At 43.2% G+C, this 24,523-nt stretch overlaps 1 protein-coding gene across 13 annotated transcripts in view; it reads right to left on the reverse strand.

The window, feature by feature from the left end:
- The window catches only part of KTN1 (kinectin 1), a 79,397-nt gene that overhangs the window by 36,014 nt on the left and 18,860 nt on the right, over positions 1 to 24,523 (reverse strand). For 8 of the 13 annotated variants that reach the window (XM_076345708.1, XM_076345707.1, XM_076345705.1 and 5 more), the window contains exons 2-12: positions 19,399 to 19,951; positions 17,660 to 17,797; positions 15,024 to 15,191; positions 12,556 to 12,686; positions 10,320 to 10,436; positions 7,614 to 7,754; positions 5,374 to 5,480; positions 3,631 to 3,763; positions 2,522 to 2,609; positions 2,058 to 2,224; positions 1,342 to 1,410 (exon numbers count right to left, since the gene is read on the reverse strand). In XM_076345708.1, the coding sequence (XP_076201823.1) occupies positions 1,342 to 1,410; positions 2,058 to 2,224; positions 2,522 to 2,609; positions 3,631 to 3,763; positions 5,374 to 5,480; positions 7,614 to 7,754; positions 10,320 to 10,436; positions 12,556 to 12,686; positions 15,024 to 15,191; positions 17,660 to 17,797; positions 19,399 to 19,921 (1,782 nt within the window). In that variant the 5' untranslated portion in view covers positions 19,922 to 19,951. Of the gene's footprint in view, positions 1 to 1,341; positions 1,411 to 2,057; positions 2,225 to 2,521; positions 2,610 to 3,630; positions 3,764 to 5,373; positions 5,481 to 7,613; positions 7,755 to 10,319; positions 10,437 to 12,555; positions 12,687 to 15,023; positions 15,192 to 17,659; positions 17,798 to 19,398; positions 19,952 to 21,514; positions 21,640 to 23,684; positions 23,706 to 24,523 lie in introns of those variants that run through there. The other 5 variants (XM_076345706.1, XM_076345699.1, XM_076345696.1 and 2 more) reach the window with 4 other exon arrangements.

Consider the following 24,523-nt stretch of genomic DNA (forward strand, 5'->3'; position numbering starts at 1 on the left):
CACAGTTTGGTAGAACTGTGGCAGAACTTCCATGTTCATTTGTGCTTCAGATACACGGTTCTCCTTATCCAGCCTTACCCTCCCCCAAAATCCTGGATCTCGCAGAGCTTGTACCCATGGGACCCTATAGCAATTCCTATACTGCCTTATCCGGATCATACCATAGAGAACAGCATCAGAGAAAAGAAAATCAAAGGGAACAAATAAATCAGAGGGAACAAGTAGTTCCAGTCCCAGAGGGTCTCCTTAATGACCAAAACAGTTTCATCAACCCTGACGTCCAGAGCAGTATCCAGTCCAACCTCGCTTCCCCAAAGTGCTATTTTCACACCCACTGTCCCTGGTGGAAAAACGGCCCTGTATTTTCACAGCCAGTGGGGCTACATGGGGAAAGCACACACCTCCTTCCAACAGCCTCCTTGTGTAACCCAGAGCTACAAAGTAAAATTTCCCTAGGGGGTTATTTTCAAAGCCCTTTTAAAGGACTGGGATGAGAGGAGTAGGTCATGAAGATGCTGTAAATCCGGAGTGCCTCTTCCTTCACTACTCTCCCCACCCACTGGGTTAAAGCTCTTCAAGCAAAGCCAAATGACACATTTTCAGTCTGATGCCGAATCTAATCAAACTACATCAAGGACGTCCATGCTTAAAGAATGCAGCACCCAACTGCACAGGAACAGCCTCCATTTGTGCCCACAGGAGTTACGGCCTTTCTGAGCTGATTTCCGTGAGCTAGCTCTACATGGAAGCAACTTCAGTGACTCTGAGGTTTTACATAGTATTTACAACAGAAATCATTTCAAAGAAACTAGTCAAGCTAAAATTTTAGACACTAAAAGAATTGAGAAAGGCATTGTGCGGGTTTGGTGGGGTTTTAGCGGGTTTTGGGTTTCCCCCCCCTTTTTTCTGCACAGAAATCACCACTGGAAAGAACAAACAGCTTTATATGGGAGCTACCATAAGACACTTTCTCAACCTGATGCACAAGGGAAAAGTATGATCAGGTGGTTCACAGGAAGACTGCAAAAAGACCAAAGAACCACAACAGAATTGTACACATGCAAAGCTACAGAAAACAAACATTCAAAAAAGGTATTCTACCTTTCGGTTATAAATGAAAGCCACTACAGGAGGAAATAAGTGGATTTTTTCCCCCAAAAGGACAGCAGAAGCTTGAGTTTTAAACCAGTTTGAGAAACATTAGAAAAGAGGATGCTAACAAGTCTTTGCTTTCAGCATTACATATCTCATATCCAGCGACAGAAAAAAAAAAAAAAATCTGACTTTTAATGAAAGTTCACAATTCATGACTACAAAAGAAAGTCTGAGAACATGCTGTACCTGGGCTGCCATTTGTGAATGAAACTTCTGAAGCTGAGCATTCAAAGCATCATTCTGCTCTATCAGCTCCTTGTAAGAGAGCACAGAAAGAAAAGCAGGCTGAGATCTGCAGCTAGTCAACTTTTGCTAGGATTAGCTCTTAGCCATGATTACGTTAGTAAGAATAGTTTAGCATTTGCATGTCAGACAGTTTTCAAAGATGCTGTTTTTCTCCCCACTAAGATCAACCAGTTTGAGTAGAAGCCTAAGAACCTGTTCTGTATCAAGAGAAAAATACTCCCTGCCCCAACCGTACGCCGTTTGGTTTCCCTGAAGCCCTCAAGAGCTATGTCCACACTGCCTCTCACCGCTTGATGCCAGGAGGAAAAAGATGACTCCAGAAGAGCTCACACAAAGGTACATGGCTGCTCTTCCAGGGTGTTCCCCAGACCACGGCGTCATTTCACAGCTTGGGAAATTGCCTGGGTCAGCACGTTTTCCTGACTTGCCCAGAGTGCTCCTCCGGTCGGAGATGGCCCCAGACCTCCTCACAGCACCACACACACAAGGTCTCACTTCATAAGTTGCCGGATGATAGACTGGCACACAGTTTTCTCATTCTTTATTCAGTGGAAAAGCTTTACTACAAGCAGCATTTCAAGGATATTACTGTGTTTCCATAGGCACAAAGTGGGAGGGAAAAAAACCAAACCCTTAAGATACTTGAGCAATACTACCTGCACCTGCATTTGCATGGAGTCCTCCGCAGTAGCTCTCTTTTGCTCAGCCTCCATTAACTGCAACATCCTCTGCTCCAGCTGCTGTTTTGACACCATTGTATCAGTAAGTTTACTGTGCAAGCTCTGGATTTCATTGTCTTTGGCCACAAGCTTATTCTGCACATCTGTAGCAGAAATGTCAGGATTTTAATTCAGAAGTAAATATTTAACTTTGGGGGAAATAACTTTCACTGTAAACAGGGAGGCTGATTAGAAGCCTCATTCCAGCAAGCCAAGGTTCAGCGCTCTCATCAGCATTCAGACTAACTGGTACCACAACATACTATTTCCCCAGGGTGCTGAAGCAGTACTGACTTCACCTGAGCTTTATTTAAGCCATTTACTCAATAACACCCTTTTTTACAAATGGCAACAGCCAAATCAGTGCAGTAAGTGTTATTTGGGAATTTTGTGATACATGCCTTGTTGTGCTGCTTCGTGTTCTGCTGTTCTTTTCCTGAGATAAGCCTGGATTTCTTCCCATCTTCTCTCCGCTTCCTGCTGCTGGACCTTCATATTGAAAAGAGAGTTGATGAAAAGAAGTCTAATCTTTAATTTCTTTTTGAAACATTCAGAGTGCATCTCTTCGGTGCTATTCCCTGAACATATGGCAATGAAGTAAAATTGTTTCTTACATCTATTAGGGCACATCAGAGAGACAGAGTGCCCTGTAATCCTCCTCCTAGAGGAGTTTAGCCTATTAATTTGAAAGGCAAATTGTGAACAGGATTTCATTATAGGCTCCTAACAGGATGGTTTCTGTAATATGAAAGTATAGCATCTTTGCCCTGCAAGTTCAGAATTAACATTAGAAGCCAGACTAGCTATGCATCACATAAATCTGCATCTAGTAATTAAAACATATCTCAACTCTAGATACCAACTCTCCACCTGCAAGGGCTAGAGGCAGGGAGAACTTCTGGTAACTAAGACTTAATTGCAAATATGAAAAAAGTAACGAGCTCTGGATTGGTATTCTCACCCGAAAACACTAGGTTTCTCTTCTGAAAAAAAAAACCTAATACAAAAGACCTTTTCTTCCAAAGAAAAGGAGAGAGATTCATCCAGAAGCCAGTCCATATACTTGAAGAGTTAAAATGTAAATTTATTTAAAAATGTAAACATACATTTAAGCATGTAGTTTCAAATAAAAATCACACAAGGACAATGCCATCTGGATGAACAACTCCAAAATATCAGATCTTGCTGGAATTGTACACTCATAGAAAGCAAAGTTCAACATCACCAGTTAATCTTTTTAAAATATTTACCTGGAAGGGTAAGTTTCACTTCATAAGGAGGTTTGTAATCACTCAAAACCCAGAGTACTGAACAAAAACATTAAGCCAACCCATAGACTGGCTCAGCCTATCTGAAAATAGATACTTGCACATATAAAGACAACAGAGATTTAGTGGCCAAGGAAACAGCTAAAGCGATTCTCACACACCTCACATCCCACCCGATTCAGAACTTGGCTCAGATAAAGCCTTGAGCGCAGCTCGACAGGCAGAGAAAACCCAAAAGTCACCTTTAGCTGAGCAACTGCCTGCTCTGCGTTCTTCTTCTGGAGCTCCTCTTGCTGCAGCTTACTGCTCTTCTCTCCCAGCTCATTCACCAGCCTAGCATAATCCTGCCGCAGTTTGTTCAGTTCAGCCGACTGCCTAAAAATAAAAAAAAAAGCTGTGAAAATGTTTTTTTGGTTTTTTTTTGTTTTTTTTTTTTTTACAAGAAGCATAGGCCATAACAACAGCTACTCAAATATCAACACCAAGTCCTATATTTGCAGCCAGAGGGCTGTACTGGGTGGGTTGTTTGTGGTTTTTCTCCCCCCCTCCCCCCCCCATCCTAGGAAAGGGATGAGGGTGAGGTACTCTCGGCCATCAGCACAGCAGCTACAACCCACTGAGTCAGAAACAAAAGGTCAGCAATAAGCCACAAGCATCAGTTCCTTTAAAACGTTTGCAAGCTGATGGGCATAATTTGGACAGGCTTATATAAACTAGAGAGGCTCAGCATAAGGAAAGGTCTCACACTGAAATTCACATTCCTTTCCTCTTCCCATAAAGGATTATTGATCTCAGACTTACTCAAGACTATTCCTCCTGGACTACTAACTGCATGCATCTCTTCAGACTATAAGTTGCCTCCTGGCCTTCACTTGTCTATTAACTTATGAAGATCTCTGATGCACTCTCACTTAGGGAGAGAAGATGCATTTGCATAGGCCAAGGGAAGAATTTTAAAAGGCTCCCCTTTGTGTCTAAGCAAATAAAAAGCGTTTTATTTTCATCTTAAGTTTGCCTGAATTAAGGATTTTAAGATAACTGTCTAAGAGATAATGATGCTTCATTTCTACAAACAGGACATCTAAAATCAGGGTATCACTACCCTTCTCCGAGTGCTCATTGTATCAACCTGCCCCAGCAGGACACGCACAGGGAGTGGAACACACCTCTGTGAGCTGCGCTTGGCAGTGCAGAAGCTGTTAACAGAAAGGTCTTGTGTAGAAGCAGCACCTCTGCAAGAACAGCATAGCCAGAAAAGGAAGATACTGAGCCCTTTCCAAGTCCTGACAGTGGTTTTGACACTCTCGTCTCCAACAGTAACAAATATCTGAGAGCACATAAAGTGCCGGTTTTGCTTTCTATAGGCAGGGGCCCACTGGCAGCAATTCACCCGCCTGACTACGCACCTTACCGGGGCGCTCAGCTTTTACCACAATATATACAACCCTCTGCCAGCTCAGGGACAGCCTAAGTCATAACTCACAGAAGATGAAACCTTGAGATGCCTTTTTGTTTCTCCAAACATCTGCAACACCAGCAGATAAATCCAAGTGCTGCCCCAGCGGTATCGCCAACTGCAGGGTGTTGGTATTTTTTTCTTATTGCAAGACTGATTTATAAGTTTAGAGCTGTTGTTCTCCCAAGAGGCCAGCGTCAGCACCGCTCCTAAAGCCCCAGGGGAAAGGATACATACCCTGCCAAAAACACCAACCGTGGCTGAGCACTTCTGCACTTTTCTGTTGAAGCCTCAGCACCCACCCTCTGAAAGCTCAGGCTTCAAATTGATAAGAGACAGTAACCTGTTTTGAAAGCCTTGGCTCAATGCAAATACAAATAGCTACCTCCCCAGCCCAAAATAACGGTGTTCTAGTTTAACCACAAATTCAGAGACAGCCAAGGAGATGGAAACAAAAGGAGCAGAAGCCAGAACAACTCTTCAGGGAAGGCTTAAAAACACACAGAGCTCCGAGTAGCTGCTAACATACTTGCTCTCCATTTGATTGGTAGAAGTACTGACAGCATCTCTCAGGATACCGTTTTCCTGCTTCAGGTGGCTTATTTCTGCCTCCATCTGCTCACGGAGTTGCTGGAACTGATGGGGAAGAAAAGATCAATTTCAAAAAAAATTAAACTAAGGAGAAATAAAAAACCCCAATAACTTAAACTATTGTGATATCTTACCTATAGTTACAAGTAAATAAAACTAAGTGGATTTTTTGGGAGAGGGGCAGCTTTACATCCTTCCTCACACACCCACTCTTAAATTAAACTCTGCAAGTCAGACCCTCTTGCTCAAATAAAAGCACCGGTTTCCTTTTATACCAGTGTATCAACCTATTTATCAAGGCAACCTTTTTTGTTTGCTTGTTTAAAAGACTACGCAAGTGTTACTTAGGACACCGACTGCTCAGCTGTATAACTTTACATACTTGTCAATAACTGGATAGCAACATATTACTTTTCCAAAAGGAAATAAAATAAATGCACTGTGAATTAACACTAGAAGTTTACAAAGCCTTTAAGCAAAGCAGAAAAAGTATAAAATAACTAATAATACACATATTATAGCACGTACATTGCAAAAGGCTATTTCTCATCTAATATCCTGAAGTCAAGATTATGAAATAGATCCTTTATTTAGGCAATATTATGCTTCAATTGCATTTCCAACACAGTTTGAAACTGAGACAGAGAGAAGCCCTGATAACCTAAGGCTGCTTTGGAATAGTGCAAACAAAATCAAACAACAGGATTCAAAGGGAAAAAAAATGGAATCTGCATATGCAGACGACAGCATAGCTGGTCTTACAGCCCAACAGCCTGCTTTGAAAATCCTCAAGCACATACAGCTATAACACTTCTTCTACCAGTGCCCGTTTGTAGATATGGCTGACACCATTTCCAAGACCCAGTTTCATCAAATGGCTGACTCACCAACAAGGATTTTGTATACAAAAAAAAATCCAAACAAATGTTTGCGTAACAACCACAGCAGGAGATAGCAGTCCCTTGTAGGGCAGCCACCTCCAATTCAGCACCAACACATGTAAAAAGCTGGTCCTTGAATGTTTGTTGGGCATTCTCTTGGTTCCCCCCCCCCCTTTTTTTTTTTCTTTTAATGCCAACAGATATACAAGATCCCAATAGAAGCAAGGGCACAAGCCCCATGTAACTGGAAGCTTGGACAGTTAAGTTTCAGCTTCTCTGCAATGATACAGCACATCAGCAGGGGGAGCAGAACCAGAGCACTGGTTCCTCTGCGAATCCTTTCTCCAGCTTTGCCTGCGACAGCAGCATTTGCAAAAGCCACCCAGTCGTGCCCGGATCTTGGTCACCCTCCCCAGCCAACAGTAAGACCCTCTCGTTATGCAGTTGTCTGTATAGGTTCGAAGGAAGTTGTCTTTGCTCTGGAGAATGTAGTTCTGCTCCAAAGCTGCAGAGATGCTACTCTCCAAAGTGCTGAGACAGAAAATACAGTATTAAAGCTGGAAAGTTCACATGCTGGGCTTCATGCTGTGACATTTATATAGGAAAAGATACTAGAATGTCAAATCTAAGCACCAGTCAAGTTGGTGTAAGAGGGGCCATTTTTCTCAGAAAACTTTAAGTCAAACTTTTCAATCTCATGAAAAACTCTTCTGAGGTCACTCACTCCATTATAATGCAACTTCAGGAGATAGTAACAAGGGTCTTAAAAAATGCAAGTGTCTGCCCTTCAAATACTTTCAGCAAAGCACTCTCCCAGGCAATGATTTTTCTTGTATATTATGCTATGGTGGCACTCTGTACTATAATTTAAAAAGTGAGATTTATCAGCTGGTAAAACATTATCAGCATTAGTGGCTCTCTGAAGTTGACTATTGCAGTTAGATTTTACGCTTTAATTGAATAACATTTCAGCAGAATACCACGAAGCAAAAAAGTAACCAAGATCAGAGACCAGCTGCCTAGCTAGCAATGGTCTTTTACAGACTACTGAAGTCACCTATGAGAACATCTTGTCTTTCTTTTAAGTCAGGAAACCTCCACAAAGTTTCCCACACTCATGCAGATGTGTTATAGCACCAGCTACCAGCACACTGCGTTCAAGGCTCACGGTAACTAGTGAAGCCAATTTCTGTCTGAGCAAACAACAAATGCTGCAGCCTGGCTAAAGCAAAGGTTTCTCAGCACTGATCTGCTTGCGCGTGAACATCAGCTCGAACGGTTTTGGTAAAGCATTTACCTTTATCTTCATCTGCTGAGATTCTTGGTAGCTAACATGTATTTTACTCTGAAAAGTGCCATGCTCCTTTTCTAGCGTGTTGATGCGCTCTCGCATTTTCGCTGTGAGCAAGCCGTTTCTCTCCTTTTCTGCAACGAGCTCCTTGGGTGGGAGTGAAAGGAAAAAGGGAAAGAAGTTATCTACTGCTCCTTTCTAGAGTCTAAGAGCGAGTGGTTTAAGATAACTAAAAATACAGCAAGCGTGCATCAAACCAAAGTCAGCATCAATCTTCGCTCAGAAATTACAGCATTAGACCTGACCACGCTTCCAGCACCTCTATAAGGATTTAGGATCAGCATAATTTCACATTTATTAAAAAGAGGTTTGCCAATTTAAACACTGATCTTCTGTTGTCTCAGAAGAGCTGGAGTCTTATTTCTATCGAGTTTGGCCAAATTACACGGAGTCCTAACAATTAAAACCACGGATATCACATAGGGCAGAGCTTAGATTTTCATCCCAAGTTTAGCAAAATGGAAGAACACGGGTAAACTGTGGCAAAACTACAGAGCACTTTAGAGCAAATAATTGCTTTGTAGAAGGTTGCAAAGCCAACAGTTTTGCCAGAGGAGATGGGCTATTAGTACCCAGCAACAGCCAGAGAAGCCCTGAATCCCACCAGCATGACGCCATATTATAGCAATGTGTATTTTCATTTGAAAGCTATTTAGATTAATCATTTATTAGCTAGTAATTCAACCCAGACACCTGAGAAATCCATAGAGCTGCTCCTCTGCAATATAAATGCACTTGCTGTAGCAAGAAAAAACATTAACTGCAGCTTTCAGCAAGCTCCCATCATAGAACGAGGTATTTGTACCATCTAAGCTTCAGGTGTCTCCAGCTACGCAGCACAGCACGCAGCTCCTTACAGTGCCAGGGAGCCTTGACAGATAATTTAAGTGCTCTAAATTATTAGCTTGAACACCCTCCATCTCTTCAGAGTAATTATCGCTTTTTCCACATTTTAATTTAAATAAAAGCTATGCTCTTTCAGATCCAACTTACGAGCTTCAGGAGGCTGTTCCCCCTGAACGAACTACGTGACATGAGTTCCCAAGCCCATGTTCACAGAGGCATTTAGGAACTTGAGTCACACCAGACGTTTTAAGTCACTTCTGCAAATACAGTGTAAACAGCCTTCTCCATGTTATATCTGCATCTGCTAAGATGCAACAAAAAGAAGGGCACCAGGACATACTGCAGCTTCCTTCTACCCCTCCACCAATTCCACCATCCATCTGCAGTCCTCACTAACTCGGCTACCTTGTCAAGGCAGTGCCAGAGATCCCGGGAAGATTAACTTTCACCTAGCTTGTGTTTTGCCAAATACCTCCAAGGTCAGGCACCTCTTGCTCTCATTTATCCTCTCCAGTTATCTTTATCAACACCCCTGCAGGAACATCTCTGCACCTTAAAGTCCCTCCGTAGCTTTTGGCAGTGTTTTCGGAGAAACACATTAATTAGAAGATAAGAGCTTTTCGTCAGTCAAGCTGAGCTTTTTCCCTTTGTTTATCCTGATACTTTAGCAGTGCAGCAACTTTGCTTTCAGGAATGCCTATTTATTTCTCCTTCTCCCTTCCCTCCCCCAATCCAGATGGCAAAAACCCCTGATGACACAGCTCCTGCCTTGCCTTTGCAGGCACCACTTTGCAGATGTGTTTTCCCCAACCACATCAGCCTCCCCCACACCCAGGCTCCTTCATACATTCCCTCTGTTTCTTTCGCAGCAGATACTCCTTCCACTCTGCAATCCTGAGCCAGAGTTTCTTTTTTCCCCTCCAAACACATCACAAGTCCTTTCTCCCTACAGTTACCAAACCTCTTGATCCCACCTGCAAATATACACATACCTGTGCCCTGCCAGGAGCTCACACAATACCCACTCCCTTCTTCCCTTCTCATCTGCCAAGGCTCCCAATTCCCATGTCCTCTGGCCATTCCGCTCCCATCTTCAGCCACCCAGCTTTCTGTGCTCAACTTTTGTCCCACAACACGACCTTCCTGAGCCTAATGCCCGTGTGCTTCCAAACTAGCCAAAACAAAGAATCCTCCACCCAGAAAAGTCTCCAATTCACTCCGTATCTGCCTAATTATTTGTTCTACTGTAACTCATTTCCTCTGAAACTTTCGTAAAAAAAGAGTCAAGTTTCATAAACTAGTCTTGACAGTGGTGCATCAGCAGCCCTGTACGTCTAAAGCAATCAGAGCTGCAACTCAAGGGGCTAAGCAGGCAGTCTACACTTTCTGTAACTTCCTTCTTGAAGAAAACTGATGATTGGTGTGCCTAGAAACACACAAGCATGAAATGCTAGAATACGTACCAATTTAAAACTGCAATGCGGAAAAGGTGTTTAATATTTGCATCCACAAAAGCATATTATACTCATGAAGGAAGTGTTTTTAAAGTAACCTTTTGAAAAGAAAAGTAGTCTCAGCTTAAGAGTCTCAGTAAATGAACTCTCTGGAAAATAACTCCGCATAAATACATTAATAGCATCATAAAACCAAACATAGTGTCTTGGTAAGCTTTCCCCATACAAAAAAAAAATATCCATCTTTCAATTTATACTAACCTCAGTAAATCAACATTCGCTGGCTGCTAGTCCTACAAGCCCCTGCTCCTCTCCCACAGCTCTCTATACACCTGAACCTCTTTATATTTACCTGGGTTAGCTGCTTGCACTGCTCCTTTGCAACAGCTGCCTCCTCCTTCATCGCAGCAAGCATTTTTTCTTTGTCTTGTAGCTGATGTACAGCTGCAGCCGACTCAGCCTTGCTAGCCTGCAGGAAGAGTATACAAAAACGATCATACATGCCAGAAGTACTTGCACAGCACACTAGCAGGCAGCAGAGCAAACCTGAGGGGAAGAAACACCCCTTCCTGCCCCCGAATCATCCATCTGCACGGCATACGTGGCACCACCAGTACCCAGTTCTGCTGCTAATGGATCCTGCAGCACTGACTTCATTAGACAAGGAAATGCATTTTCAAAACACACTGAAACCAATTAAGAGAATAAATGGGCTCTTAAGGTGCTTCCACATTGGAAGAGAGCTGCTGTGGTAGCACTGGGGAAAAAAGAACAGCCATTAAGAGAAATAAAGGAAAAAGATGCAGAGATGCTGAATCATTCAATAATTGAGATCCAAGATCACCTGGTCCAACCCACACTCAAAGCAGGTATAACCCAGCTTGGATTACAACTACAAATTTAGTCTCTTGAAGCATCTCGCTACAAAGGGAAGAAGGGAAGGCTGATCTGGTCTCTCCTTCCACTTCACAGGAGAGCCTCCAGCTGACGTAATTACGTTTCTGCTGGCACACTGACACACGACATTTCAGAGATACACAGGGAACAGAACTAGAGCAACGATCCCCACGGTCCTGCCACTTGTACACTGGTCCTAAAATGAAGTAGCTGCAACAAGGGGCAAACCTTCTAAAATTTGCACTCAGACTTCACTCAATGAAGTCTGGTAACTGAAGCAGCAGAGAGGAGTGTCAGCCCCCTAAACCCACTCTGAATTTGTTTGGAAGTTCTCCTTTAATGGTATTGTACTGCATACATACACAAAACACATTGTCAACATCTTGTATGAGCTACAGATAGGAAAACATTCACATTTCCATCTACAGAAACCTACATTTTTTGGTTGTATACAAACCCAGGAATCCATTTTGATCCTAGAGGTTTACCTTTAACACAAAATATTCCTTAAGAAAACCAACAACAAATACAGCAAGCAAGCTGGCTGATGTTCTGAATAAAACAGGGGATACCGTTGCAGGTGTACCACTACAGGGTTTTCAGTCAAGCACTGAATCAGGGGCCCAGAGAGACACTGAAGTCTCTGTCCTTGGAGGTTTGAGACCCAGCTGGACAAATCCCTAAGCAACTTGCTCCGAATTCAATGTTGACCCTGTTTTGAGCAGGCAGTTGGACTGCATGACCTCCTGAAGTCCCTTCCAACCCAAATTATGTGATAAACTACTATATTGCGTTAATTGAGTTGACACATATCTAGTTCTGCATTTCTGTTCTGGTACAATATCTGCAGAAGAATACAAAATTGCAAGACTTGAAGTATGACAAACAGGATGTTACAAGCACAAAATGACAATCATAATGAGTCATGGGAGGGAGGAGTAGATATTTGTAAGATGTTGGTGGTCACCACTCTTAATTTTTGTATTAAGACAGAAGAAAGAACTGCCAAGCACTGGCACAGGTTGCCCAGAGGCGTTGTACAGTCTCAGTCCCTGAAGGTTTCAAGCCAGACGGGATAAAGCCCTGAGCAGCCTGGGCTGACCCCAGAACTAGCCCTGCTTTGAGTAGGAGGTTGGACTACAGACCCTCTGAGGTCCCTTCCAGATCTGAATTGTCCTACAGTCCTATGAAAAATATCCAAAGAACTCAGCAGACTAGAATGTATAGACTTAGAAGATGGAGAGACTTGCAAAACACAGAATTAGCTGGTTGAGCGCACAGCCACAGCAGCTTTTTCTCAATTTCTATGATAGTTTATCCTATTTACGCATTTGTGAAAGATCACTCCCGAAAGTCACCAGATAGCCTTCCCTCATGCCAACACACACGCATCAGCTGCGGCAGCAGTCTTACGTTATATACCTTATTCTCCATGGTTATGTCTGCTCTTTATGAGCAGTCAAAAGCCGTCCGCCCGTCTAGCCAGCCCATGGGATGGCAGATGGCAGCACACAGACATCTGACAACTGCTTTCTGCATGCAAAGCAAGCACAGACCAGCTGGAAAAAGTCTTCCAAAGACAGAACGCAGAAGTCACAACAGAACATTGATATAGCTGATTTGACAGCATCTCTTCCAATGTCTGCTCATTTAATAGTCTTTTCTCCCCCCCCCCAGCCGCAGTCACTCACCTTTTGCAAGACATCATGAATTGCACTGGATTTTTCCTTTAACACCTCCACTATGCAACGGGCCTCATCTTCAGTGAAGATCATATTCTTCATGGCCATTACAAAGTCTTTAAATTTTACTTCAGCATTCTCTGCAACACAGAAGGGAGGATATGTTTACTCTGGACTCCATACAGAATTATTTATTTTGCCTTGAAACAGCATGTGATGGCGTATTGTAATGCATTACATTTAATTTCAGTCTGAAATGCCGAGAAGTAAAGGGTCATGAACATTCTGCAAAAACAACATATCTCCAATTTAAATCCCGTAACAATCTGCCAGCTGACAGTTTGGGGAAAAAAAATCCCACCACTTTGTTTGTACAGTTGATAACATTTATAGTGTTGCTAGCAAGACAACAAAGCATAACACAGATTTTGGGGGAAAATTAGCATTAGTGGGAAAACTTGAAGAGTCCTTTCTAGTGTATTATGACAGTATTCAAACTGAGCTCTCAATTTAAAGGACAGCCTGGCTCCACAAACAGTATGCAAATGACAAGGTAACAAATTTAAGAACTGGCACATTTCTGATTACAATATATGGAAACCAGAAAAATATTCCATCAGTCTAAGTTTGGAAATGAACTGCTGCAGAAGGAGTTCAGCAGTAGGAAAAATAAATCAGTAAGTGTTTAAAAAGACACAAACAAGGAAACACAAGTCAACTCATCAATGCTCTTACAGGAACAAAACACATTTGTTCATAAAAAACAGGCTGCATGTACGTAGGTCATTAGGTGGCCCCCTAACTTAAGTAAGTAGAAGCACAAGACCGAGGCATCCGGTATCTCTGTCAAATATTCACCAGTGCACAAAAGTACATCAAAGGACTGGAAAGGGGGGGCGCCCAGGAAGGAAAAGCTTAAAAGTGATGCTTGGTTCAGAAAGTGTCCCAGAGGTCATGGAGAAGCGTCCAGGTTTCCCACCATAGGTACTAAACGTGACAGTGAAACCAAGCTACACCAACCCAAACCTCTCCAGAATTTGAAAAATGAATGAAGAACAGAAAAGTGCTGGTGATGCTGTCCCTAAGAGAAGTTACCAAGCATAAGAACAAATCACTGAATAACAGACTCCAAGGAGGCAGGGGGAAGCGCTGAGAGATTCTAGCACGCTCTCTCCTGGTCCTAAAACCAACTTAGTCTTGGCCACAGACTTCAGATCACATCATTGCTGCACTGACATTATCGATGATGCTGTTACCAGGACTATGCCGAAGCCCTGAGACACGGTTCGGTTAGCTGGAAGTCTATAGCAGCTTGGCCTGCACCAGCCTGAGCCCCGTGCTCCCTGAAGACAGGAAGACCTTGCCCTTGCATCCAAGAAGCTTACAATTAGAATAGGGGAAGACCTATATTGGGAGGGCAAATCCCAGCTGACACAGGAGAATTAGGAGCTCATACAGAAGGTTACAGCTTGCAAAGGAAATGAGAAGCGACAGGTACACGTGAGAGGCTTTGATGCTGTGGGGCAGTAATATACAGCCATTGAGCCAGAAGCACAAGAGGAGCCTCAGGCAAGCGGGAATCCAATCTAGACACCACAAAGCATTGCCAGGAAGCTTTCAAGTGAGCGTTTTAGAAGACAAGTCTAAAAAGAGAGGTTCCAAGGAGCGCAGTGAGTGACCAGGCAGACAGCGTTGGAGAGCCAGCCTTCTGCACAAACCTGAGCAGGTAATCATCGCTCAGTCACTTGCCTTCTCCTCTCTGGCTGCCCACGAATTTGAGGGTCTCACCTCATGGCTCAGTAAGGTCTGGCATACTTCGAGCAGGTCAGTGGCCTGTTTAAAGTTTCAGGGTGGGACACAACGCTCATGAATCACTCCAGGCCTCTGTGGGAAAGTATGAGGGAAGCTCCCCTGTCCCAGCCAATTCCAACTGCACTGAAAGGAGAATTCAAAGTCTTCTTGGAAACTGCCAGACTATCTCCACTGGCAATTTGCTTCAGGTAACTCCCATGTTGCAGTCAGAGATACACTCTGGCTGGTCAGCCGCAGCTAGCTCCATGAACAGCCCTAGAGCATACAGGCTGCACTCCCAGTCTCAAGCAGACTCCAACAGCCTGTGCCGAAAGCTCTTGGTTTAGAGTCCATCACTGTTAGCGATGCCTGAACTATCTACCGTAAAAGTAGCTCGCGTGCATCTGTGTGGTCTGTGATCACCCGTTTGCTCACTGAGAGAACACAAAAGCCTACAGTCAGTGTCAAAAGGATTCAGATGGCGCAAAGCCCTTTCAACAGTGCCAAGGACAGGGGAGAAACGAGCACAGACAAGAGCAGCATCCTGCAGCCACAATGTTTTCCTCAAATCACTTCTTCCTAGCAAGTAAGAGAGGATCCCCCCTCCCCACATACGCAGCATGTTTTCCCTGTTCAGGTTTCCAGGCGGGCTATGCCAGAGACAGACTGCGTTATCAGTTTCTTACCTTTATCCGTTTCAGTCTTCAGTTTCTTGCCACTGCTTTTCTGGATCCCCTCATTCACGTTTTGTTTTGCTACTTCAACCACTTCTCGTTTTTCCAAAGTGCCAGCATCAGAATTATCCATCAAAGGAATATAAGTAGTTGCTTGAATAAGAGGTTCATCCACCAAAACTGTAATCAAAAGTCCACAGGATGGGTTAAAGCTTTGTAATAATTAACATCAACCTTTTTAAAAAAGGTGCATAACGTATTAGAGAGTCGGATTAAAGCATCTCTAACCTCAATAGTTAGTTATACTCTCTATTTCTATTATCCTTCACAGCTTAACTCATTAAAGCTCTTCAGGTAAGTTCATTAAATAAAGGTCTCTAATGCATAGTAATTTAATAGCTTCAATTAAACTTCTATTTCCAAAGCTGCCTTTTAGCATTTTAACAAGTAGCTGAGAAGAACCTTTACATTTTGACTTTCATTTCACTTTAATGAGAAAGTTGCACATAGCATCAATGAGACTGGTTTACTTGTGGCTGCACATGAAATCGTTCAGCATCCCTGAAGCGTGAGTATAGTAAAGTCTTTTGTCCCTATTCTGTTAGAAGCTGGCATCTTACTGCCAGCATTTCTACCCAGATTACATCACCTGTGAACCAAACGATTTAGGCAGAACACGCAGTACGGACAGCAATCACGCTTATTTCACATGCCAACTCAACTGCACTTAATGAAGATATCTCATCTGTCAGAGCAGGCTTTAGGCATCATTACTATTCAGAGAGGTACCCGGAGGTACTGACCGACCTCGGGTCTCCATTCACCATTCACACAGCACTGTATAAACATGGTGAGGATCAGCCTCTGTCCAAAGAACTTTTCAGCCTGTGCTGCCGAGACAAAAGCAGGGAAGAGGAAGAGTGACAGACCAGGGACAACAGATACAGCCAGCAACAGAGCTGGCTTTGCTGTTTGCCCAGCTCCTGAGCTGCTGGTCCCCACTGCCTGAAGTATGCAAGACATTGTGCACGGAGCCATGCCACGGCAGGAAAGCTCACTGACCCAACCAGCCCAGACTGAAGGGCCGATGGACAACAGATGCCACGCAGCAGACCAGAGAGAGGAGGAATTGGGTGGGATGCAAGGTTTCAGGAATCAGTGCAAGACAAATACACATTCCTGGCTGCCAGAGAGCCAGTTATAAAACAATTTTGTATTCTGGCTGCTGCTAAGGAGCAGAATAGGCCAGATGGACCTTTTGTGTCACCTGCTAGAGTCTTTGCACTTAAGCAGCCAGCAAACACCTGCAGGTACACTGCAAGCTCAGAAGCAAGGAGAGCTCTCCTCCAGCAGAAATATCCACCACCTAATCCAGTTACCATCCTCACCTTCTCCCCTCCTCTCCTTAACTTCCCCTCCTTTCAAAATCTATTCAATATCAACGAGACATTTCGCAGCATCAGTAACATCCGAAATCCCCATAGTACTGTCTTGGCTAATCCAGATAGCCACCGCAGCTAATTTTTGCTCCGTCATTTTGGAGAGGTGGCTTTAAATGAAAACAGCTTGCATTTAAATAATGCATGAGCTATTCCCGTGTAGCACTGACAGCTTCGCTTTAATGCTGGCTGAGCTGGTACCGATAGTTATTTGCCACATACAGACGATTTTGAGGGGCCATTTTATGGACCATAAACAAGGGCAATAGATGCATCGGGAAAAGCACAAGAAGATCCACAAAAGCCAATCACATCCTAGGTTCCCCATCACTAGGTTTCTTCCAGGAATAATTTGAAAGTTTTTCAGTTGTTATAACATACAGGAACCCTACACTACTTGGAACCTCACCCTGGTCTGACCAGGGCCCATAACTGATCTGGACCCTGATGACCTGACCAAAGTATAAAGGAAACAGTGACCAACATCATCTACTCCAGGAGCAGTCCACCAGCCGCCAACTTCTTCATAGCTGTCCCAATAAAGAAGAGTTTTGAGAAGCTAACAAGGTGGCCTCACAGAACTTCATGGTCACGCTCTTCCCAAAAGCCGCAGGGACAACGGCACTCATTGTAAAAAACACAAACACAGAGGCACACTGAGCCAAGAGGAGACAAGAAGCAGCATCTTGGCAGAGAACGAGGGATGACGAACAGTAAAGGCCTTGACAGCAAAGATGAACAGTTTATGTTGGAGCAACAGCTAGCTAACAAAAGGACAATAAGAGAGGAACGTGGTCAAAGCAACCGGCTAAAAAAAAAAAAACGCAGTCTTGTTTGGGCAGATGACTGCAGCAGTTCCAGAATGACTGCAGCAGTTCCAGACATGCCTTGCTCAGAGCAACTTAGAGCCTGCTCAGCTTATACTCTAAGTCAATACATTACTCCTCAATTCAAGTGTGAATGTTTGGATCCAAAAAAAGCTCAGAAAGGTTCACAGCATCATCCCATGTTCAGTGGTACCAGATGTTCATCCAATTAAACAGTATCTCAGGCTGAGCAATCTTTCCTACCTGGAATTCCTGCTTTTTCAAATTAAAAGAGTTATTCTCCTATGAGTTTCTTTTCCAAAGGAAGAGAAACTAAAGTATGGATGGCAAAAAGGTTTAACAGTCAGGTTTATTTGAACTAAGTCACAGTCTGTATTCTCACCATTATCAGCTTTCTGCTTCTTTGCAGAGACTTTCTTCTTTCCCGATACATTTTCTTGCTTTATCTCCTGGTGGAGCAGCACTGGGTCTTGCTTTTTGGCAGGGGATACAACAGAATCAGTCTTAGTATCTTGATCATCTGTAACAGACAATTAAGACAATATGCTCTTCTGTACATTCTCATCATTACTTCTAAATCAGTAAATCTGTAATAACCACCACAGTCCACTCCCAGAAAAAAAAGAAACTCGTATTTTAAATCAGAACACGAAGTTATCCATATATATGTACACACACACAAACACATACGCTTCCCATATCAGACGAGACCCCAAAGCAATAGAAAGGTTTAGCAGAGTCAAGAGCCACAGCACCTAGTGTTTTGACAGACAGGAATCTTATCTGCAAGCAGAACATACAGCAATGCAAGTAACAGTTTAACAAATCCAATCCAGGTTTTACTGCGACAGAGCAGACAGCACGTTACCCACATTAGTTTCTCATTTTATTTCCCCCCCGCCACAAACCCACTTGGGTATTTTACACACACACACACCCCCAATAGCTACTGGGACTGTGAGAAGCAGAAAATAAGTGTTTCACATTAGGGAACTGTCCTTTTTAAAAGTTGTTTCTAGTGAGAATTTTTTTATCTTTTTGGACAGCCTGTGCTATATAATATTCTTGTCAGAGCTGACACACACAATAGGGCGTTATGGTGTTAGCTCCTGTAATCAAGGATAACAGTTAGTTGTGGCTGCCCTCAGAATAGTGCTTGCAGACCACATTTTAACCATGCCACAGAGATTTTCGGAGAACACCCACAAACAAGATTTGATTTTTTTTTTGTCAGTAGTGGGTGGGTCTTTTTTCTCCCTTTTTTCAGAAAAAGAAAAAATCCACCACATCAAGCAGCAATGTCATTCTTTTTCCTCACTCCCTGTAGCAAACCTCTTATGCCTGCATCTCGAAAGGGTGATCTGCAAACACTTCGGTTTTCACCTATTTCTGAAATTGGGTGGTTTTATTCTTTAACTTCTATTCATAGTCAGACAACCACACTGAGACATATCGACTTCTGCTGAGGATACGGTCAAGACAGTCACAGGCGATTCTGACTACAGTTTTCGGTCTGTTCTAGGTTGGATGTTTCAGTTACAATGGCTGGACCGGTTTTCTTTTAGCATCAGTTCCATTCAACTATAGAGGTGTAGCAGGTGGGAAGCAGCTGTAAGTGCTTCTTTCCACGAATTGGCCACCAAACACCTCTTCGTATGTTAAGCCTGCACTTACAGTGATCTGTTTTGCACAGTCTGCTATGAAGTTTCCCTAGATGCCCTTCCTTATCAGAACAACCACACTCAGGACTCCACGCTTTTTCATAGCTTGACATCAGAATGCACGCAGCAAACATCTAATGACTTCTTTCAGGTAATCAAAATTTTGACAGCTTGAGAGCAAAGTACCCAAACCATAGAGCAAGGCAGAGATACGAGCTGCTCTGTTTCACTCAACAATCTTTAGTAGAAGAAAGCAAGGATGGGAGAAGGAAAACCAGAGCATTGCTGCCAGATGAAAACAGGGAGAAAAATGCAATAGCTCGTTAAAAGGAAAAGGTTAGAAGTGAGCTTTGCCCCGTAGAGATCAGGCAGAACAGTTGTGAGAGACACTCTGTGGCCTTGCAAAAAGCAGAACACGGTTTTGGCGTTCTGTGCAAGAAGCATATGCAACATCAGATACCCATTCCATTTTTCTGCTTCTTCTGCCCAGGCTTCTTCTTAGATGCTGTTGATTCAGATGGTGGAGTGGGCTGTTTTGTAACAGGGACTGGTTCTACTTTCTTGCCTGAAGACTTGGATCCTTCCGACTCCTTAGTTACATGATCATCTTGAACGGCCTTATGCTTCTTCTCCTTCTTCTTCCGTTCTCTAACACCAGTAGATGCTTCAGTCACGCTCAAGGGAACAGGAGCGACGTGCTCTTCATCCGTACTCAGGGCATCAGAGAGCTTAAAGTCCCGAGGTGTACTTTCAGAGTCAGACTCGTGGATGTTCCCGTTCTGAGCTTCTTTCTTCTTGTTCTTCTTCTTCTCCATTTTCTTTTTATCAGTCTTGGTAGGTGGAAACTTTAGGTCCCTTTTCTGTTTTGCAAGGACTTCATCATATAAAGTCTCTTTCATGAAAAGCCAGAAGAAGAGGAAAATGACTGTAATAACCACAGAAGGAATGAGGACGATAAAGTAGGTAGACTCGTAAAACTCCATTGTGCTTTTTCTTAGCCGTATTTAAAAAACCTATAGGGGAAAAAAGAAAAAGAAAAAAAAATGAGGTTTTGAACAGGTTTTCTGCGATATTATTTCCCCCACCAATTATAATAATAAAAGAAGTCTTGTCATTGTTTTAGAGAAGCCTTAAAATAGCTTTTAATAAAATTACCAAACTGTACCAATCATGGAACAACTTCTGGAGTCATTTACCATTTGCTTCAAAGTTGTTAACCAGGATAGGAAGGAACTGCAATTCGCAAGACTGCTGATCTTGAAAGAGCAGTTCTCCTCTTTCCATACTTTCCTTCATCTTCCTCATTCTCCGTTCCCAAGTGAATTTCATAAAGTTAAAGCTTTCGATTTCAGAAATACATGAGACAGCACTTTCATAGGCTGTGAAATAAGGATCAGTACATGCAAAGCAACACTTTTTTTTTCTGTAAATCACATATAATGAATTAAGATTTTTATCTTGACAAGTGGGAGTTAAGTTTCAACTTCCTTTTGTTCCCAGATTTATGACAGCTTCAGAAGTAGAATGAGGGGCAGAAGGGAGAGAGCCCTAAATTTTAGTCAACGATAAAGAATCAGGTCTTTTCAAAACTGCTTTTTGAAGTATAAAACCCAGCTTTAAACTCAGGAAAATTCCTCCCATTTATAGGAAAACAGGCAGATCTGTTACTTATTTTGTGCATGTAACAGTGTACAACTTCCAGGGCACTAATAGACCAGATGACTCCAGGATAATTTGCTGAAAACACTATTTGTGCTCAGAGCATTACTTTTTTTTTTAAAGCAGGAACCACAGACTTAAAAGTAAAAAAGTCAGGATGAAGCTAAAAACCTAATTTTGGGGCCAAGACAAGACCAATTTTCCTACTTCACAACTGAGGACTATGGACAGACCTGCATTTTTGCAGGAAGAATTCGAATCCTCTTCAGACTGTTTGTTCCAAGGGAAAAAAAAAGCGCTGACCATTGAAAAACACAATCAAAACTAATTAAGCAAGTGCAATTCCTGATTCACCAACTCAGTTTAAAAACCTCCATGGAAAGCACGTCCTTCAACTACATTTTCTTCTACACAAGAAAAGAGGACTCTTCAATTCAGCTGTCCCTTGGGAGACCCATTCTCTCGGGAATGAAAGGCAAGGGATCTAACCCAGGTTGTGTCTCCCATAACCTCTGCCACCTTCTCTGCAACCACCGCCCAACTGCAGCATCCCCCAACACAGCCAACACGTGCAAACACTTGGGGAAACCTGTACTGTTAGCGACCCCGGGCACTGTTACACATCAGCCTGCCCTTCTGCTTCTCCTCAACCAACCTGAGGATGAGAGCTTCACACAGGCTTAGCCGTAAGCGAGATGACCCCAAAAGAGTAAGGGGAACTGCCCCACACCTTAAAGCAATATTGCTTGGAGTATTTCCACTGCCACTTCAAAAAAAGAGAACAGATGTGTCCCACTGAGGGCACAAGAAATAAAGTCCACATAGAAGTTGCACAGCACAGGGCTCTCCTTGCTTCTGGGCAGACAGAGGATTACTCTTTAAATACCTGCTAGTATCACACTTAGTGTTTTTTTTACCTCAACTCCTGGCTGTGCTGGAAGCTGCTATCGTAAACTGGCTTGCCATCCTGCCACATTGGCGAGAGCTTGGTTTGGAGCCCGGCTCTAGCTCAAGAGGGAAGAGTTGTTGTATCTAATAGTTTCTGGACAGAGAGGAGTTACTGTGATAATATATTCGTACAGCACATTGAGCAGCACAGAAAGCAAGTAGTGGGAACTCTAATTTGGCTATTAGGTTATCCAAATAAAAGACTAACATTTCAATACACTAATGTTAAGACAACTGATGAATAACTAAGTCTCCTCCCGGTTTGTATTTACTTTCTGTGTGTGCACAGCTCACCGAAAAGGCTTGGGTCTAGAATTACATCCAACACAAAGTTTCAGAAGGGCTGAGAGGGATGGGAGGAAAAGCTTGTCTTTTGGGAAGAAAAAGCACAGATGTTCGAAACCAAGCTGGAGCTTTCAAAATGATTAGTTACAGCTACTTGATAAAACCAGCTTCCTGCACTAAGTGATCTAATATTAGTCATCTCTTGAAGGAAGCAGATCTTGAAAATTTGTCTCAGCCAAAGTCAATATTGAATGCTTACGGGAGAAGCTAATCCCCAAAGTAAATATGTAATTAAGTAGATTTTTCACAAGTGTAATTAAATTGATCATTACAATACATTACTGCAACAATTACAACACCTAACCACGAAGAGCCCAGAACAGCCCACCTCTGCTTTGGTGATACACAAGCACGCAGCTGGCCGTAAATCCACCCAATTGCTTCAGCCAAGCCAGGACAATGACACCCTGCAGCCATCCCTACACATTTCCCAGCACCTGGCACCAGATGCTCAGGTCAAATCACACGCTTGGCAAAACACGTCGCAAAAGCTCGAGACATCAAGTGTCAGGAGGCATGATGGTCATCAAGGCAAGACCAAGTATAAGCAGAAAATGATTGCTGCTTTGAGACACATTTAAAAGCTTAAGTTGCTTCCAAGAGGAGCCATAAATACATAATTTTAACACCTAGTCCAAGTGAGGAATATGTACTGGACAAGATGAGGTCTGATCTCGGAGCTGGCTGAGCAACGCAAGCTCTGCTGAGCCTCCGTCCACCACCCTGCTCTCCCCTCCCTGCACTTAACTCCGCTTGTACAACGGGATCATTTGCACCCTACACCTGATCCAGAGCACAGCATTGCAATGGGGAGTTTCAGAGCCTCCACAGACCCAACTGCCGCTCCTGCCCTCCTCCGCTCATCAGGGCAAAGTAGAGCATGAGCCAAATGAACGCTTCCACCCCAAACACTGATCAGAGGCACGCAGATTTGATCTCCAAAGTCCAGTGGGGAATTTCACATACACAAATCCAGCCTTTCACATGGAAGCAGGGTTCAGAAAAAACCCCAATCAATTCTAGTTACATCCTGAGGCTTTTACTTGTTTAAAGACACTCGGGAATGGCAGACAAGAGCTCTGCTCTGATGGTAATACACTCATTTCCCATCTCAGCCCAGCATGAGCCAGGCCATTTAAAAAATCCCTTCTAGAAGGACACCATTGCTGCTGGCTTGTATGCAGAATGACATCCTTCACCATCCACCCCTTGTCAAGACATCTTTATGAAGTGGCATCCTTGCCATGGGGTATTTGGCTCACACACAGTTTCCAGTTGTCCTCCAACAATCTACAATTACTATACAAGTTTCTCTCTTCCCATTTATACTTCTGTATTACGCTGACAAGCCGCCTAGGAAAAAACAGAAGCAATCTATAGGGAAAAAATCCTATGCCATACAAAAAGAAACAGGACAGAGAAGCTGCTTCAGTTAAACCAGAAAAAAGTGAATGCTACATCAACTTAAACCTTCATGTACCGGCTTAAATGCTCCTCAGGATTTAGTTTTACGCTCCCTCCCATTCCTGTTAGCTCTGGAAATATGAGACACCCTCACAAAGATATTACTTCTCCCCCCTAGAAGGGCTGGCAAGGGGACTTTAATCACTTGCAGCCCTCCCTTGGACACCTTTCTGGGGCAGCTGCATCAGCTCCCTACCCACTCAAAGCTGCAATCCCCAGGCAAGGCACACCCGGCAGAAATCACACATACACACCCCCTTGCTACTGCCAATGAGAGGCACAGCAACTTTAGCTACTTTTAAATTTCAAGGTATTTGAAAATATACTCACCTTTCATCCATATTTGATATTTAACCTGACATTTATCGGGCACGTTTCTTAGAGCCTGGCTGCCCAGCGCCCGTGCCAGGCTCCCCACTTGCAGACACGCTCCCGTCTCGTTCGTAAATTCAAGAACTCACAACATCCCTTTAGTCATTCTGAAAAAGGGGAACAAACTGCATCTGTCCCAGCCCGCGCGCAGACTCGGTTACTGTTCCCATCCCGCATTTAACAAAAGAATTGCACTTTTGTTCCCCTAAACAGAGCCCATGCCACAGAAAATAACTATTTCTGAACTCCAGTGCAGTATTATTGCTTGCACCTGACTTCCTCTGCTAGTTAACACTGCCCTGGATTTTATAACACACCCTTTGCTTTTTGCATTTAAATCTCGAGTTTCACCCTGCACAGATACCACATTTCACGGGATATTCATTCAGTTTAGGTCCAGGGGATTAGCTTACTTGAGAAGACAGAAATAAATTATAGCTCCATCTGGCTAATGAGTCACTCATAGCTTAGCCCCAGCACATTAGAAGCACGGCTTCTATAAATGCTTAGGTCCCAAGATGCACATAATCTCTAGGGATTTGTGCCTCTTTGAAAAACTAACATTAAAGGGGGGAAATATAGGGACCAAGGTAATTTTTTTTTAAATACTAAGCAGTTTAAGAGATACCACATATGATTTGGCTAAGGCAGCAGCTTCTTTAATTGGGGTATTTTCCCTGGGATTTTCTCAAGCTGGCAAGCAGACTAAAAGAAAGCCCTCACATTCAACAGTCACTAGGAACACAGCAAGAAGTCTCAGAGGAGTATCTGTATTCAATAAATTCCTCAAATAGATA

This window comes from Aptenodytes patagonicus, chromosome 7, assembly GCF_965638725.1.
Source record: "Aptenodytes patagonicus chromosome 7, bAptPat1.pri.cur, whole genome shotgun sequence".
Classification (NCBI taxonomy): domain Eukaryota; kingdom Metazoa; phylum Chordata; class Aves; order Sphenisciformes; family Spheniscidae; genus Aptenodytes; species Aptenodytes patagonicus.